The sequence below is a fragment of the Clupea harengus genome, chromosome 20 (genome assembly GCF_900700415.2).
Source record: "Clupea harengus chromosome 20, Ch_v2.0.2, whole genome shotgun sequence".
In the NCBI taxonomy this organism is placed as follows: domain Eukaryota; kingdom Metazoa; phylum Chordata; class Actinopteri; order Clupeiformes; family Clupeidae; genus Clupea; species Clupea harengus.
Window position 1 is genome coordinate 11552459 of NC_045171.1, and position 14918 is coordinate 11567376.

The 14918-nt window shown below is 42.6% G+C and overlaps 3 protein-coding genes across 6 annotated transcripts in view; all 3 read right to left on the reverse strand.

Moving 5' to 3' along the window:
- LOC105891237 (protocadherin beta-16-like) overlaps nt 1–6892 on the reverse strand; it is a 32910-nt gene extending 26018 nt beyond the window's left edge. Inside the window, exon 1 of the mRNA XM_031587242.2 lies at nt 3387–6892. Within this exon, the coding sequence (XP_031443102.1) occupies nt 3387–5831 (2445 nt within the window). The 5' untranslated portion in view covers nt 5832–6892. The remainder of the gene's footprint in view (nt 1–3386) is intronic.
- Nucleotides 1–14918, reverse strand: part of LOC105912957 (protocadherin gamma-A11-like) — a 208080-nt gene that overhangs the window by 174243 nt on the left and 18919 nt on the right. Inside the window, exon 1 of one of the 4 annotated variants that reach the window (XM_042710806.1) lies at nt 6904–10041. The exons of 2 other annotated variants lie outside the window; for them this stretch is intronic. In XM_042710806.1, coding sequence (XP_042566740.1) covers nt 6904–9291 — 2388 coding nt within the window. In that variant the 5' untranslated portion in view covers nt 9292–10041. Of the gene's footprint in view, nt 1–110; nt 3126–6903; nt 10042–14918 lie in introns of those variants that run through there. One more of the 4 variants, XM_042710802.1, reaches the window with a different exon arrangement.
- Nucleotides 10200–13383, reverse strand: LOC116217974 (protocadherin beta-15-like). The gene has a single exon (XM_031557992.1). The coding sequence runs from the start codon at nt 12642–12644 to the stop codon at nt 10200–10202; it is 2445 nt and encodes an 814-aa protein (XP_031413852.1). The 5' UTR covers nt 12645–13383.

A 14918-nucleotide genomic window follows, 5' to 3' on the forward strand; every position in this document is an offset into this window, starting at 1 on the left:
AGGCTACTTCTATACGCATTATATTGTGTCATGTAGTCATGAAGGGGCAAAGGGACGCACATTTGCAAGTCTGGTTGACATACACATTGAAAATGTTTTTAAAGAGTTACCTGGACTGAATCGATGACACCGAGTAAATCGTCAGACGCAGACTTCTTAAGAGTGACATCCATGGGCATAGTTCCCTCACTGTAAGACCCGACAAACTTGAAGTCACTGGTACGCGATCCCGTGGTCATATAAGCGTCATAGTTGTATGCACTGCGAAGTGTTCCAGTACCGTCCACATCTGCGTAATTTGGAGGGAGATACGCACTGGGGATAGCCACAGCTCCATCAAACAGCATTCTGGGTGTTTTTCTGCGACAAAACTTCACAGCCAGAGTGATAATAATAAAGGTAAGGAAGAACGTAGAAACTGAGACGAGGGCGATTATCAAATAAGTTGTGAGTTTTGAGTTGTCGTCATAAGACATAGCTTTCAGTTCTGGTACTTCAACCAAGTTGTCCGAAATCAGTAAATATACTGTGCATGACGCAGAAAGAGAGGGCTGTCCATTATCTTTCACGGAGACGACCAGACTCTGCTTCATTGTATCAGACACAGACACGTCTCTCTGTGTCCGGATCTCTCCACTGTGGACCCCAATAGTAAAGAGTCCCGGGTCAGTGGCCTTCACAATATTGTACGAGAGCCACGAGTTCTGCCCTGAGTCTGCATCCACTGCAATGACTTTGGACACAATAGAGTTCGCCTGGGCAGCTTTGGGCACCATTTCAGTCATGAGAGATTTGCCGTCCACAGTCGGATATAATATCTGTGGACAGTTATCGTTCTCGTCCTTTACATGGACACGCACGGTCACATTAGTACTGAGTGGAGGAGAGCCGTTGTCTCGGGCCAGCACGTGAACACTGAACGTCTTAACCTGCTCGTAATCAAATGGTCTGACGGCATGAATAACCCCTGTGTCTCCGTTGATGGATACAAATGAGGACAGAGGCGCTCCATTGATCTCAACAGGTAAAAGAGAGTACGTCACTGTGCCATTTTGTCTCCAATCCGGATCTCTTGCGACGACAGTACAAACTGAGGTGCCTGGTTTGTTATTTTCGGTCACTAAAGCACTATATAACTGCTGGTCAAACACTGGTGCGTTGTCATTTACATCGGCAACGAATATCTGGATGCTGGAGGAAGTAGATAGCGGGGGAGAGCCATCGTCTGTAGCCATTATAGTTATGTTGTAGTAGGACACTAACTCACGGTCTAACTCGCCAGTAGTGACCAAAGATAAATAATTTTTAATTGACGGAACGAGTTTAAATGGTACATTGTTAAGGATGGAGCAGCGAACCTGACTGCTTTCCTCTGAGTCTCTGTCCTGCACGTTAATAATGCCCACCTCGGTTCCTAGCAGAACATTTTCAGCAATTGGGCTGTGCAGGGATTTAACAGATATAATAGGGGCATTATCATTAATATCGGTGATTTCTATTATCACTTTAGCATAAGACGCTAAGCCCGACCCGTCTTTTGCTTGTACCGGGAGTTCATATGAATTTTCCACCTCGTAATCCACTGGGCCTGTCACAGATATATCTCCTGTTTTAGCATCAAGGGAGAATAATGTCAAAACATCGTCTGGCAAATGACCAAATTCATATGTCACTTCTCCATTGTCTCCGTCGTCTGCATCAGTGGCACTCACAGTAAACACAACTGAATTTAAAGAGGTGTTTTCAGGCAGAGTGACTGTATAAAGGTCTTGACTAAATAATGGAGCATTGTCATTTGCATCCAGCACTGAAACATGTATAGCTACAGTACCTGACCTCGGTGGAATCCCACCGTCAGAAGCAGTAAGAATTAATACAACCTCCTGCTGCTGCTCACGATCCAGCTCTTTGTCTAACACCAGCTCGCCATATTTATCGCCGTTTCTACTAGAGTGCACTTTCAACACAAAATGATCATTCGCCTGAAGCGAATAGCTTTTCACTGAGTTCTCCCCTATGTCTGCGTCACCTGCCGGGTCCAGTAAGAACTGTGCACCTCTTACTGCTGACTCTCGTATCTCGAATTTGATCACATCCTTTTTAAATGTGGGAGAGTTATCATTGATGTCTTGAATGTGAAGATTAATCCGATGCAACTGTAGTGGATTCTCCAGAATTAGCTCTTGTTTTATAACGCAAGAAGCTTTCTTTCCACACAGCCCGTCTCTGTCGATCCTTTCGGCCACTGTCAATTCCCCCGTTAACCGATTCACATCGCAATAGCGTTTACGGTTACCTTCTGTATCAACACGAGGGTTGCGAGAAGATAGCTTGCTGATGTCCAATCCAATATCTTTGGCTACATTTCCGATCACATACCCACGTTTCATCTCCTCCGGAAAAGAATAACTCACATCTCCAGCGACTGTGTGCGGCATGGAAATTAGGAGAAAAAGACCAAGCATCGCGTTATTCCTCGGAATTCCTCGGCTATCCATCTCCAGAGCTGCTATAACTTTTGAAGATATGATCCCACAATATAAAATGCTAGAAATGACACTCATATAGAAGAAAATGATCTATTAACGCCGCACTGTGACAATGCGCCTTAAAGTGACACTGTACACTATTCTATGACCGATGTGGGTGGAGAATTGCGCCTTTGCTAGTACACAGCGCCGCTTCGAGGATCCTAACAAAACTGCTTAAAGCACAGTACGTAAACTCAGCTGCGTAAAGTTCACCGCCATAAAATATTTCCATTTCACATCGTGGACAGAGCAATTTGGAGAGCGACGAATTTTGGGGATATGTTGTTGATATATTTCAGCAGACAGACACACACATCCCCAGTGTTGTTTTCTGGCATAACGGCCCAATGTAATGAAACATAATTCACCCGTAGGGGTTAAAAAAGTTTCGAGAAGTAATTTGTTCGGCAGAAGACATATCAGAGGAAAATCGGGGGTAAAGTGGCATGAGAAAATAGCTTTTACAGTAATGACCTCTTAATAAAATCGTATCGATGTGAAATGGTTTTGGTCTACACGTGGGTCGATTTGACCGATGACAAAACAACGCATCTCTTCAACTTCATCAGATCCCATCTATCACCATGAACATTGCTTCGCAGACAAGAAAACGTAATAACAACATATGACATCGAAGCATAAACACACGAATCAGACTGCGAGCTGAAATCCTTTTAAAAGTAGAATGGAATAAAGTACAATGTAACTCAGAATCAACCCTAATAAATAATTTCCTGAGTGACCAGGGAAGAATACATATAATACTGTATATAGGCTCAACACGCAAAGTTGCAGCAAAGTACCCCTAAAAAAAAGCCACGAGTGTTTCACAGAATAATACCAAAGGCACTGTACCTGAGCAGACATATCAGGAGCCTGGAAGAGCTCGTTGTGATCAACTGCAGCAGTGGGCGATTTTTTCAGTGTCAAGGTAGTGGGCATTGTTCCGTCGTTGTAAGACGTAACAAACTTAAAGTCACTTGTGCGCGACCCCGTCGTCATGTACGTGTCATAATTGTAACAGCTGCGTAAAGTTCCAGTGCCATCCACATCTGCGTAATTTGGAGGAAGATACGCGCTGGGAATCGCGACTGCTCCATCAAACAGCAATCTTGGCTTTCCTCGACGGCAGAATCGTACAGCCACGGTGACGATGATAAAAGTAAGGAAGAAGGTGGAAACAGAGACAAGTGCAATAATCAAGTAGTACGTGAGTTTGGAATTACTTTCATCATATTTGTCGTTTATCTCGGGAATCTCAGCAAAGCTGTCTGAAATGAGTACATGTAGGGCGCAAGTTACAGAGAGAGTGGGCTGTCCATTATCTCGCACTGAGACAATAAGATTCTGTTTCATGCCATCGTTTTCGGAAATGTCTCTCTGCGTCCTGATCTCTCCACTGTGCACACCGATTGTGAAAAGTCCTGGATCAGAAGATTTTATAATCTCATACGAAAGCCATGCGTTTTGTCCAGAGTCTGCGTCTACGGCAATGATTTTGGATACCAAAGACCCCGCTAGCACTGTTTTGGGCACCAATTCAGTCATGAGCGAACTTCCTTGTGGTGTCGGATATAATATCTGCGGAGGATTATCGTTTTCATCTGTTATCAAAACACTGACAGTCACGTTGCTGCTGAGAGGAGGAGAGCCACTATCTCTTGCTATGGCATAAACTTTGAAACTTTTCAAATGTTCATAATCGACTGACTTGACAACATGGATTATCCCAGTGTCTCCATTGATGGATAAAAGCGAAGACACTGGGAGGCCATTTACCTCACCTGTTGCTAAAGAATACATAATCGTGCCGTTTTGTCTCCAGTCAGGGTCCCTAGCCTTTACTGAACATACTGAATAGCCAGGTTTGTTATTTTCAGTTATCTGTGCAGTATACAAAAGCTTATCAAAGACAGGTGCGTTGTCGTTAACATCGGCAACAGATAGGTGTACACTTTTCGAGGAAGATAAGGGTGGAGACCCGGCATCATTTGCAATTACAGTAAAATTATATTCGGAGACCAGTTCACGGTCCAACGCACCAGTCGTTACCAGCGAATAGTAATTTTTGATTGAAGGGACAAGCTTAAACGGAAAATTTTCCTGGATGAAGCAGCGCACTTGTCTGTTCTTATCAGAGTCTCTGTCCTGTACATGTATAATTCCAACCTCCGTGCCAAGAGACACATCTTCAGGGATAGAATTACTCAGAGACTGCAAAACTATAGTTGGGGCGTTATCATTTAAATCTGTTATTTCTATGACAACTCGTGCTTTCGTGGAAAGTCCAAATCCATCTTTTCCTTCTATGCGTATTTCATATTTTTGTTCGTCCTCAAAATCAACTACGCCAATAACTTTGATTTCACCCGTCAGTGAATTCAGTGAAAATATCTTTTTCGCTTTACTTGAAATACGACTAAATTCATATGATACTTCACCGTTAGCACCCTCGTCTGCATCAGTTGCACTCACTTTAACCACAACAGTGTCCAAATCAGAGTTTTCGGGTAAACTTGCTTCATAAACCTCTTGGATAAACACTGGCGCATTATCATTCGCATCCAACACAGTAATGTGTATGGCCACGGTGCCTGATCTTGGTGGTGTCCCACCATCGACGGCAGAAATAACTAATGTGACATCCTGCTGCTGTTCTCGGTCAAGCTCCTTATCTAAAATCAATTCAACGTTTTTCCCCCCGTCAGTGTCCTTGTTCACAGCTAAGACAAAATGGCTATTGCTTTCCAGTGTGTAGGTCTGCACTGAATTATGTCCAGCGTCTAAGTCGTGTGCCTCGTTCACACGAAACCTAGAGCCTTTGACGGCATTTTCACTGATTTCGAGTTTAATCAATTCCTTCGGAAACATGGGAGAATTATCGTTAATATCTTGAATTTGAAGTGCTATACGATGCAACTCTAATGGGTTTTCAAGCATTAACTCTAATCTCAGCAGACACGTCAATTTTTCGAGACAAAGCTCTTCTCTGTCGATCCTGTCAGCTATAAACAGCTCCCCTGTTCTCAGATTTAAATCACAATATTGTTTAGGATCCTCTTCAGAGACTAGTCGAGCCTTACGAGCGGATAATCTAGTCACATCCAATCCGAGGTCCTTGGCTATATTTCCTATGACATATCCGCGTTTCATCTCCTCCGGAAAGGAATAGCTCAGGTCTGCATGCACGGTGATAGCCATGAGAGCGAATGTGACCAGCGCCAATAATCCAAACAAAGGCGGTCCTCTGTGCTCCATTGTTGTACACATCCTAATTGCATGACTCAAGAACCAAAACATATCTTGAATACATACAGACTGGTGATACAAAAGGCAATCCGAACACGGAACTCGATGCAGTTTTTATAAGATGCTGATTCGTTGTGACAATAGGGTGGAGAAAACCGTGATCCTCCTTGTGCTAGCGAACAGCGACGCTGTGAGTTCCATCACAAAACTGCAGAATATGAGTGAAGTGCTAAGTGTTACAGTATCCAGCATTACCTCCCAAACGCAATATAGATAAGACAAGTCAAGTCAAGCTGATAATAGTAAGAATGCCGTAAAAGGAAACCAAACGTTCTATACGCAATAAAACACAAAACAACTTAAGGACACAATGTAATGCGTATAAGGATACATCCAGCTTGTTCTCAGTAATAGAGGAATAAAGGCGAGCAACCAATGCGTATAGGTTTCATCATGTAGGCCTATATTTAACTGATATTTAAGACGTGGGTGTTTCAGTGTGTCCTATTGCAGGTTTTAGGTACAACATGTCCTGCACCCTCATTAATTTATTCGGACTTGCTGTCTTGTAAAGCAAAATTAAAGACTGAACAGAATCATCACGACTGACTTTACAAACGCAACAGCAAAAATCGATTTGATTGAATTTTCTAAATACAACATATGCAAGTTAAATCTGCCATACTACACCACAACGTTTTCATACACCATCTGTAAACCACCACAGCATGACAATTTCAGCAAGAACACTGACTCTACCTTAAGACACTTCCAGTAATGGCTGTTAACATTAAACACGAATTGCATTCATAAGTAATTACAATAGCAAGTATGCACAACCAGCACGTTTGGCTTAGACAGTAATAAGGGTGCATACTTTCATGATAGCCACTGAACAGTTTCCATTACGCACCATCGTTGCGCACATTGCTTCCTACAGGACAAACATCATCATCTCAAAATGCAAATTAGTCTTTCTGAACACAACTGAGATGATAGACAGCGGTAACAGTTTTTCCACTTTTAAAATTTCCAGTGAAATTGTTTGGATTACTTGATTTAACATTTAATTAGTCAGCAAACTTTTTGTCATGACAAAAAACGTAATCGAACTGAAACATACCTCGTTGGGTTCATCAAGTAGATCATTTATCGCAGCGGATGGAGACTTTTTCATTGTCAGATCAACAGGTAGTGTTCCACCATTGTATGAGCTAACAAACTTGAAGTCGCTTGTGCGTGATCCCGTCGTCATATACGTATCATAATTGTAACAGCTACGAAGAGTTCCCGTGCCATCAACATCGGCGTAGTTTGGAGGTAAATTGGCACTCGGTATGGCAACGGCCCCGTCAAATAAAAGTCTTGGTTTTCTCCGGCGACAAAACTTAACAGTCAATATAATTATCAGGAAGGTAACAAATAAAGTAGACACAGAAGCCAAGGCCAGAATCAAATAGGAAGTTAGTTTGGAGCTGCTCTCATCACGAGACATATCCTTTGCCTCTGGAATATCAAACAGGTTATCTGATAAAATTAAATATACCACGCATGTTGCGGAGAGGGGTGGCTTTCCATTATCAGTCACTGAGACAATAACATTCTGTTTCATGGTGTCCGATTCAGAAATGTCCCTCTGCGTCCGGATCTCTCCACTGTGAGCACCGATAGTGAACAGACCTGGATCTGTGGATTTGATTATGTTATAGGAAAGCCAGGAGTTCTGTCCAGAGTCTGCGTCTACGGCAATCACTTTGGACACCAGAGAGCCAGCGTGTGCGGACCTCGGTACCAATTCAGTCATTAATGAGTTTCCATCCGGTACTGGATACAGTATCTGTGGAATATGGTCATTCTCGTCCATTATGAAGATGCTTACAGTCACGTTGCTGCTAAGAGGGGGTGAGCCATTATCTCTAGCAACTACATAAACGTCGAAGGTTTTGAATTGTTCATAATCAAGTGATTTCACAGCGTGAATGACTCCCGTGTCTCCATTGATGGATACAAGCGAAGACGCTGGAATGCCATTGACCTCGGTGGGTAAGAGGGAATAGAAAACCGTGCCGTTTTGCCTCCAATCTGGATCTCTAGCAATTATGGAACATATGGAATATCCAGGTTTGTTATTTTCCGTGACCTGAGCTCTGTAAGATTGTTTTTCAAAAACAGGAGGATTATCGTTCACGTCAGCAACAGACAGTTGCATATATCTAACGGATGACAGTGATGGCGAGCCCTCATCTGCCGCGGTTACTGTGAAGTTGTAACCAGACACTAGCTCTCGGTCCAAGACCCCGGTTGTCACCAGTGAGTAATAGTTTTTAATTGATGGCACAAGTTTAAATGGCACGGCCTCCTGAATGAAGCACCGAACTTGTTGATTATTCTCAGAGTCTCTGTCCTGCACGTTTAGTATGCCCACCTCAGTTCCCTTAGGTACGTTTTCAGGGACAGGATTTACTAACGATTTTAAATATATCACAGGGGCATTATCATTAGTATCTGTGACTTCAATTATCACTGTAGAATACGACACTAATCCTGCTCCGTCTTTCACCTGTACTCTCAACTCATACGATGACTCTTCCTCAAAATCGACTGGCCCAGTTACTCGAATTTCTCCACTTCCAGGATCTAGAGAGAACAACTTCAAATCTTCCTCCGACACGTGACCAAATTCATAACGTACCTCTCCATTCGCTCCAACATCGGCATCAGTGGCACTCACTGTAGCTACTATTATGTCTAATGGAGAGTTTTCAGCCAGACTAGCTTTATAAACAGATTGACTAAAAATCGGAGCATTGTCGTTTGCATCGAGCACAGTGACATGTATGGCTACAGTACCTGATCTCGGTGGGATTCCACCATCAACAGCAGTTAGAACTATAGTCAGCTCCCGCTGTTGCTCACGATCAAGCTCTTTATTCAGTATTAACTCACCGTACTTGCCTCCAATACTATTGCTCTGAACGTTTAATATAAAGTGGTCATTTCTTTGTAATGCATAGCTTTCAACCGCATTCTGTCCGATGTCTGCATCATGTGCCTCCTCCAATAAAAATCGAGCGCCTTTAACGGCCGATTCTGCTATTTCTAATTCGATCACGTCCTTTTTAAAATTAGGTGAATTGTCGTTGATATCTTGAACATGAAGACTGACACGGTGCAACTCCAAAGGGTTTTCCAGCACAAGCTCCTGTTTCAAAACACACGAAGACCTCTTTCCACAAAGACCGTCTCGGTCAATCCTCTCGGCTACAATTAAATCTCCAGTTTTGATGTTGACGTTGCAATAACGTTTCCGGTTATTTTCTGCATCAATGCGGGCATTCCGAGCGGACAACACATCCACATTAAGACCAAGATCACTGGCTATATTCCCAATCACAGATCCCCGTTTCATTTCCTCTTGAAAAGAATAGCTGATGTCTCCATCGGCAGCGCGCGTCAAAAGGATGAGAAGAGTAAACAGCAGTTCGGTCTGAACAAAACCTTTGTGCTCCATTCTGTAATAAAGGTTATGACATGATAGGTAACTACGCCACGGACAAACTGATATTTGTTCAAGTATACGCTATAAAGCCGCATAAGGCAAAGAGAAACGCATAACGGCTGTACCTTGAAATGATCTTACGCAGAAACGTATGGTGTCACTACGTCTACACAAAGACAAAAACGGTGGGTGGAGAAATGAAAGGCTCTTGCAGTAGCTAGTGAACAGCGACACTACGAGATGGATTTAATTCATTGCAGATCTCCTGTGCAGTTGAACACAATACGAGATCCAAATAACCAATTGGGACTGCTGGAGGGCTTGGTAGAAAAACATGCCAAAATAAGTCTTCTGGATGAGGAACTTTAAATGTATACACATTTGTATAATACAGTACTGCTTTCCAGTAGATTAAGATTGAACAACCTTCATTCATACAGCCAAGCCTATCCATGCTGGGTGTTGGATAACAGATAAAAACAAAGACAGACATCTCATTGTCTGTCTCAAATAGGACTTCTGTGTTCACTAACTAAAGAAATATGTGAAAAGAATACCGCAAGACCATCCCGAGTCTAAATGAACGTTATAATGCAAAACTGATGACCAACACATTTCACAAAATATATTTCGCAGAATACTTCTTAATATCAGAATTCAGATAATAGCCCATTGATACACGTTACTCTCTTGACACATTCAAAGGTAAACGATACAGTGAAACATGATACAACTTTACCTCCGATTCTCCGTTACTTTCGACCTCACATTAAACTTTTTCAACCCATGCCACAGCCTTTACGCACAGAGCCAACACTGAATATTTAGATAAATATCTATTAAGTGCAACAGAAAATAAAAAATGCTGGAATGGATCTGTTAAGTGATAAACAGAGATAATGTATATGAGTCTGTTGACTTCACAAGGAAATATGAAAGAAATGTGTTCTGATGTATTTTACCTGGGAAGAATCTGTTTCTTCACATGATCCAAACGGGTCTTGAGAGGATGCCTTTCGCAGTGTAAAATCAGCAGGAAGGGTGCCATCATTATAAGATCTCACGAATTTAAAGTCACTGGTGCGCGATCCTGTTGTCAAATACGCGTCGTAATTATAAGCACTACGGACGCTGCGAAGAGTTCCAGTGCCGTCCACATCTGCGTAATTTGGAGGGAGGTAAGCGCTGGGAATGGCGACTGCACCGTCAAACAAAAGTCTAGGTTTTCTCCTGTTGCAAAACTTCACAGCCAGGATAATAATAACAAAGGTGAGGAAAAAAGTAGAAACAGACACCAGTGCAATGATCAAATAAGTGGTTAGCTTAGATCCAGTGCCTTGAGACATGTCTTTCAGCTCAGGGATCTCCGCTAAATTATCTGAAATAAGTAAATACACTGTACACGTTGCTGACAGAGGGGGCTGGCCGTTATCCTTAACGGAGACAATAAGGTTCTGTTTCATGCCATCGTTTTCAGAAATGTCTCTCTGCGTCCTGATTTCTCCACTGTGGGTTCCAATGGTGAAAAGTCCTGCATCAGTCGCTTTAACAATGTGATATGAAAGCCATGAATTCTGGCCTGAATCTGCATCCACGGCAATAACCTTGGAGACCAAAGAGTTAGCCTGCACAGCTTTAGGCACCATCTCCGTCATGAGAGAGTTTCCCTCAGGAGCTGGGTATAAAATCTGCGGGGTGTTATCGTTCTCATCTGCAACAGAGACGCTTACAGTAACATTGCTGCTGAGCGGAGGAGACCCGTTATCACGGGCAATGATTTGGACTTTGAAACTTTTTAACTTCTCATAATCAAATGACCTTACAGCTAGAATAGCACCTGTATCTCCATTAATAGATAAAAGAGATGAGACTGGAGTGTCGTCTACATCGCCAGGATACAGTGCGTAATTCACTGTACCATTCTGTCTCCAGTCTGGGTCTGTGGCAGACACGGAGCATATGGAGGATCCTGGTTTGTTATTTTCTGTAATATGTGCACTATATGATTGTTGCCGGAAAGCAGGCGGATTGTCGTTAACATCAGCCACCATTAGATACACTGTTTTAGAGGATGCCAGTGATGGAGTGCCTTGATCAGTAGCAGTAATTGTAATATTGTAATCAGTTTCAACTTCACGGTCTAGTTCACCAGTGGTCATAAGAGAATAATATTTTTTAATGGATGGGACAAGTTTAAAGGGCACATTTGACCCGATGACACAGAGAACCTCTCCGTTACTTTCTGAATCTCGATCTTGGACATTAATAATACCAATTTCTGTCCCGGGGGGTGCGTCCTCGGAAATGTGGCTATTCAGTGATTTAAGAAATATTTCCGGGATATTATCGTTCACATCCGTAAGCTCAATAATGACTTTCGTATCTGAGGACAGACCAAATCCATCTTTCCCTTCAACTTGTATTTCATATACTGATTCTTCTTCAAAATCTATTGGTCCATTTACTTTAATCTCACCAGTTTTAGAATCCAGTGTAAATGCCTGTTCTGCTAATGTAGATACTTGGCTAAACTCATACGTCACTTCTCCATTGATTCCTTCGTCTGAATCAGTTGCACTAACTTTTAAAACTAACGTCCCTACGGGAGAATTCTCTGGCAAAGTAGCTCGATAAACCTCTTGAGTAAACAGTGGAGTATTGTCATTTGCATCCAGTACAGTGACGTGTATCTGTACACTGCCTGATCTAGGTGGAATACCACCATCAACGGCAGTAAGAATTAAAGTTATCTCCTGCTGCTGCTCACGGTCTAGCTCTTTATCCAAAACTAACTCAAGACTCTTCCTACCGTCTTTGTTTGAAGAGACAGCCAACATAAAATGCTCATTCCTTTCTAGCATATAGCTCTGCACCGCGTTTTGACCAGTGTCTGAATCGCGTGCCCCACTCAAACGAAAACGTGCCCCTTTATCTGCGTTTTCACTTATCTCTAATTTAATGACTTCTTTGGGGAAGGCTGGAGAATTGTCGTTGATATCTTGAATATGCAACGTAATTTTATGAAGCTCCAATGGATTTTCTAGCACTAGCTCGAATTTCAAAACGCATGAGAGTTTTTCCCTACAGAGGGTCTCTCTGTCCATTATTTCAGCGACGGTCAGTTCTCCCGTACCTAAATTAATATTGCAGAAACGTTTACGATTACCTTCAGCGTCAATTCGAGCCTTCCTAGCAGATAATTCCTTCACATTTAGTCCGAGATCTTTTCCAATATTTCCTATAACATATCCTCGTTTCATCTCCTCCAGCACAGAGAAGCTTACGTCTCCTTTCACACCGTGCGCCATAGCAAACAGAAAAAGGATGAGCATCAGGCAAGCTGCCGGTAATCCTTTGTTCAGCATTTTCTTCTTAAGTAACCAGTAAACTAATAAAATACATCCAGAAAATCAGTAAATAATTGCATAAAACACAAGGAAACCGAAACAGATGGTAGATACAAGGTAACCACTACCGGCAAAACATAATCCACACCATTGTGTCCTGGTCTACACCGTGTTACGTGCCCGCGTCAATGCAGGGAGGAGAAATGTATTTCATGTGAACTTGCCTTCCATCTAACATGGTCAACAGCGCCACTTTCAGTATCTACAATAAACTGCAATACCCAAACATAAAAAAAACTCAAAGCGTTTTAACCTGGTAAGATACGGAAGCAGACACCTACGTACACACTAGCAGTAATATCAACATAACCAAGAACAAAATAAATAATCCTGCTATCATCTATCAACCATTGGGAGCCCGTGACTCACCTCGAAAATATATCCTTAGAGGACATATGACAAGGCAAAGGATAACTGCGCAGACCAAAACAAGCAGGGAAACCGTTTTCAATGTTATAATTGACACCATTAGTTTTCGATTGTAAACAGAAAATGATAAATGTTAGCGATATCCCGATATAGGATTCGTGACTTAGAAGAATCAACTACTGAGTTCAAACAGCATTCTCTAGAGACTTCTGTCTCATAATGTTGGGAAACTGGGGGGGGAGAGAGAGAGGGACAGAGAAAGAGAAAAAGAGAGAGAGAGTCCACATATCTGTTGTTGAGTCATGTCATGCAAAATGGACAGAAAAGATTATCTTTGTTTATTTTACCTGAGAGGAATCTGTTTCATCACATGGCCCGAAGGGGTCTTGAGAGGACGTCTTTCGCAGTGTAAAATCAGCAGGAAGGGTGCCATCATTGTAAGATCTGACAAATTTAAAGTCACTGGTGCGCGATCCTGTTGTCAAATACGCGTCGTAATTATAAGCACTACGGACGCTGCGAAGAGTTCCAGTGCCGTCCACATCAGCGTAATTTGGAGGGAGATACGCGCTGGGAATGGCGACTGCACCGTCAAACAAAAGTCTAGGTTTTCTCCTGTTGCAAAACTTCACAGCCAGGATAATAATAACAAAGGTGAGGAAGAAAGTAGAAACAGACACCAGCGCAATGATCAAGTAAGTGGTTAGCTTAGATCCAGTGTCTTGAGACATGTCTTTCAGCTCAGGGATCTCCGCTAAATTATCCGAAATAAGTAAATACACTGTACACGTTGCTGACAGAGGGGGCTGACCGTTATCCTTCACGGAGACAATAAGGTTCTGTTTCATGCCATCGTTTTCAGAAATGTCTCTCTGCGTCCTGATTTCTCCACTGTGGGTTCCAATGGTGAAAAGTCCTGCATCAGTCGCTTTAACAATGTGATACGAAAGCCATGAATTCTGACCTGAATCTGCATCCACGGCAATAACCTTGGAGACCAAAGAGTTAGCCTGCACAGCTTTAGGCACCATCTCCGTCACGAGGGAGTTTCCCTCTGGAGCTGGGTATAAAATCTGCGGCGTGTTATCGTTCTCATCTGCAACCGAGACGCTTACAGTAACATTGCTGCTGAGCGGAGGAGACCCGTTATCACGGGCAATGACTTGGACTTTGAAACGTTTTAACTTCTCGTAATCAAATGACCTTACAGCGAGAATAGCACCTGTATCTCCATTAATAGATAAAAGAGATGAGACTGCAGTGCCGTCTACATCGCCAGGATATAGTGCGTAATTCACTGTACCATTCTGTCTCCAGTCTGGGTCTGTGGCCGACACGGAACATATGGGGGAACCTGGTTTGTTATTTTCTGTAATATGAGCATCATATGATTGTTGCCGGAAAGCAGGCGGATTGTCGTTAACATCAGCCACCATTAAATGCACTATTTTAGAGGATGACAGGGATGGAGTGCCTTGATCGGTGGCAGTGATGGTGATGTTGTAATCAGACTTCACCTCACGGTCTAGTTCATCGGTGGTAATAATGGAATAATATTTTTTAATTGATGGGACAAGTTTAAAGGGCACATTTGATCCGATGATGCAGTGGACCTCTCCGTTACTCTCAGAGTCTCTGTCTTGCACATTAATAATACCTATTTCTGTGCCGGGCGGTGCGTTCTCCGGAATATGGCTATTCAGCGATTTAAGAAATATTTCTGGTGTATTATCATTCACATCTGTAAGCTCAATAATGACTTTCGTGTCCGTGGACACACCAACTCCATCTTTCCCCTCAACTCGCATCTCATAAATAGATTCTTCTTCAAAATCTATTGGTCCACTAACTGTAATTTCACCA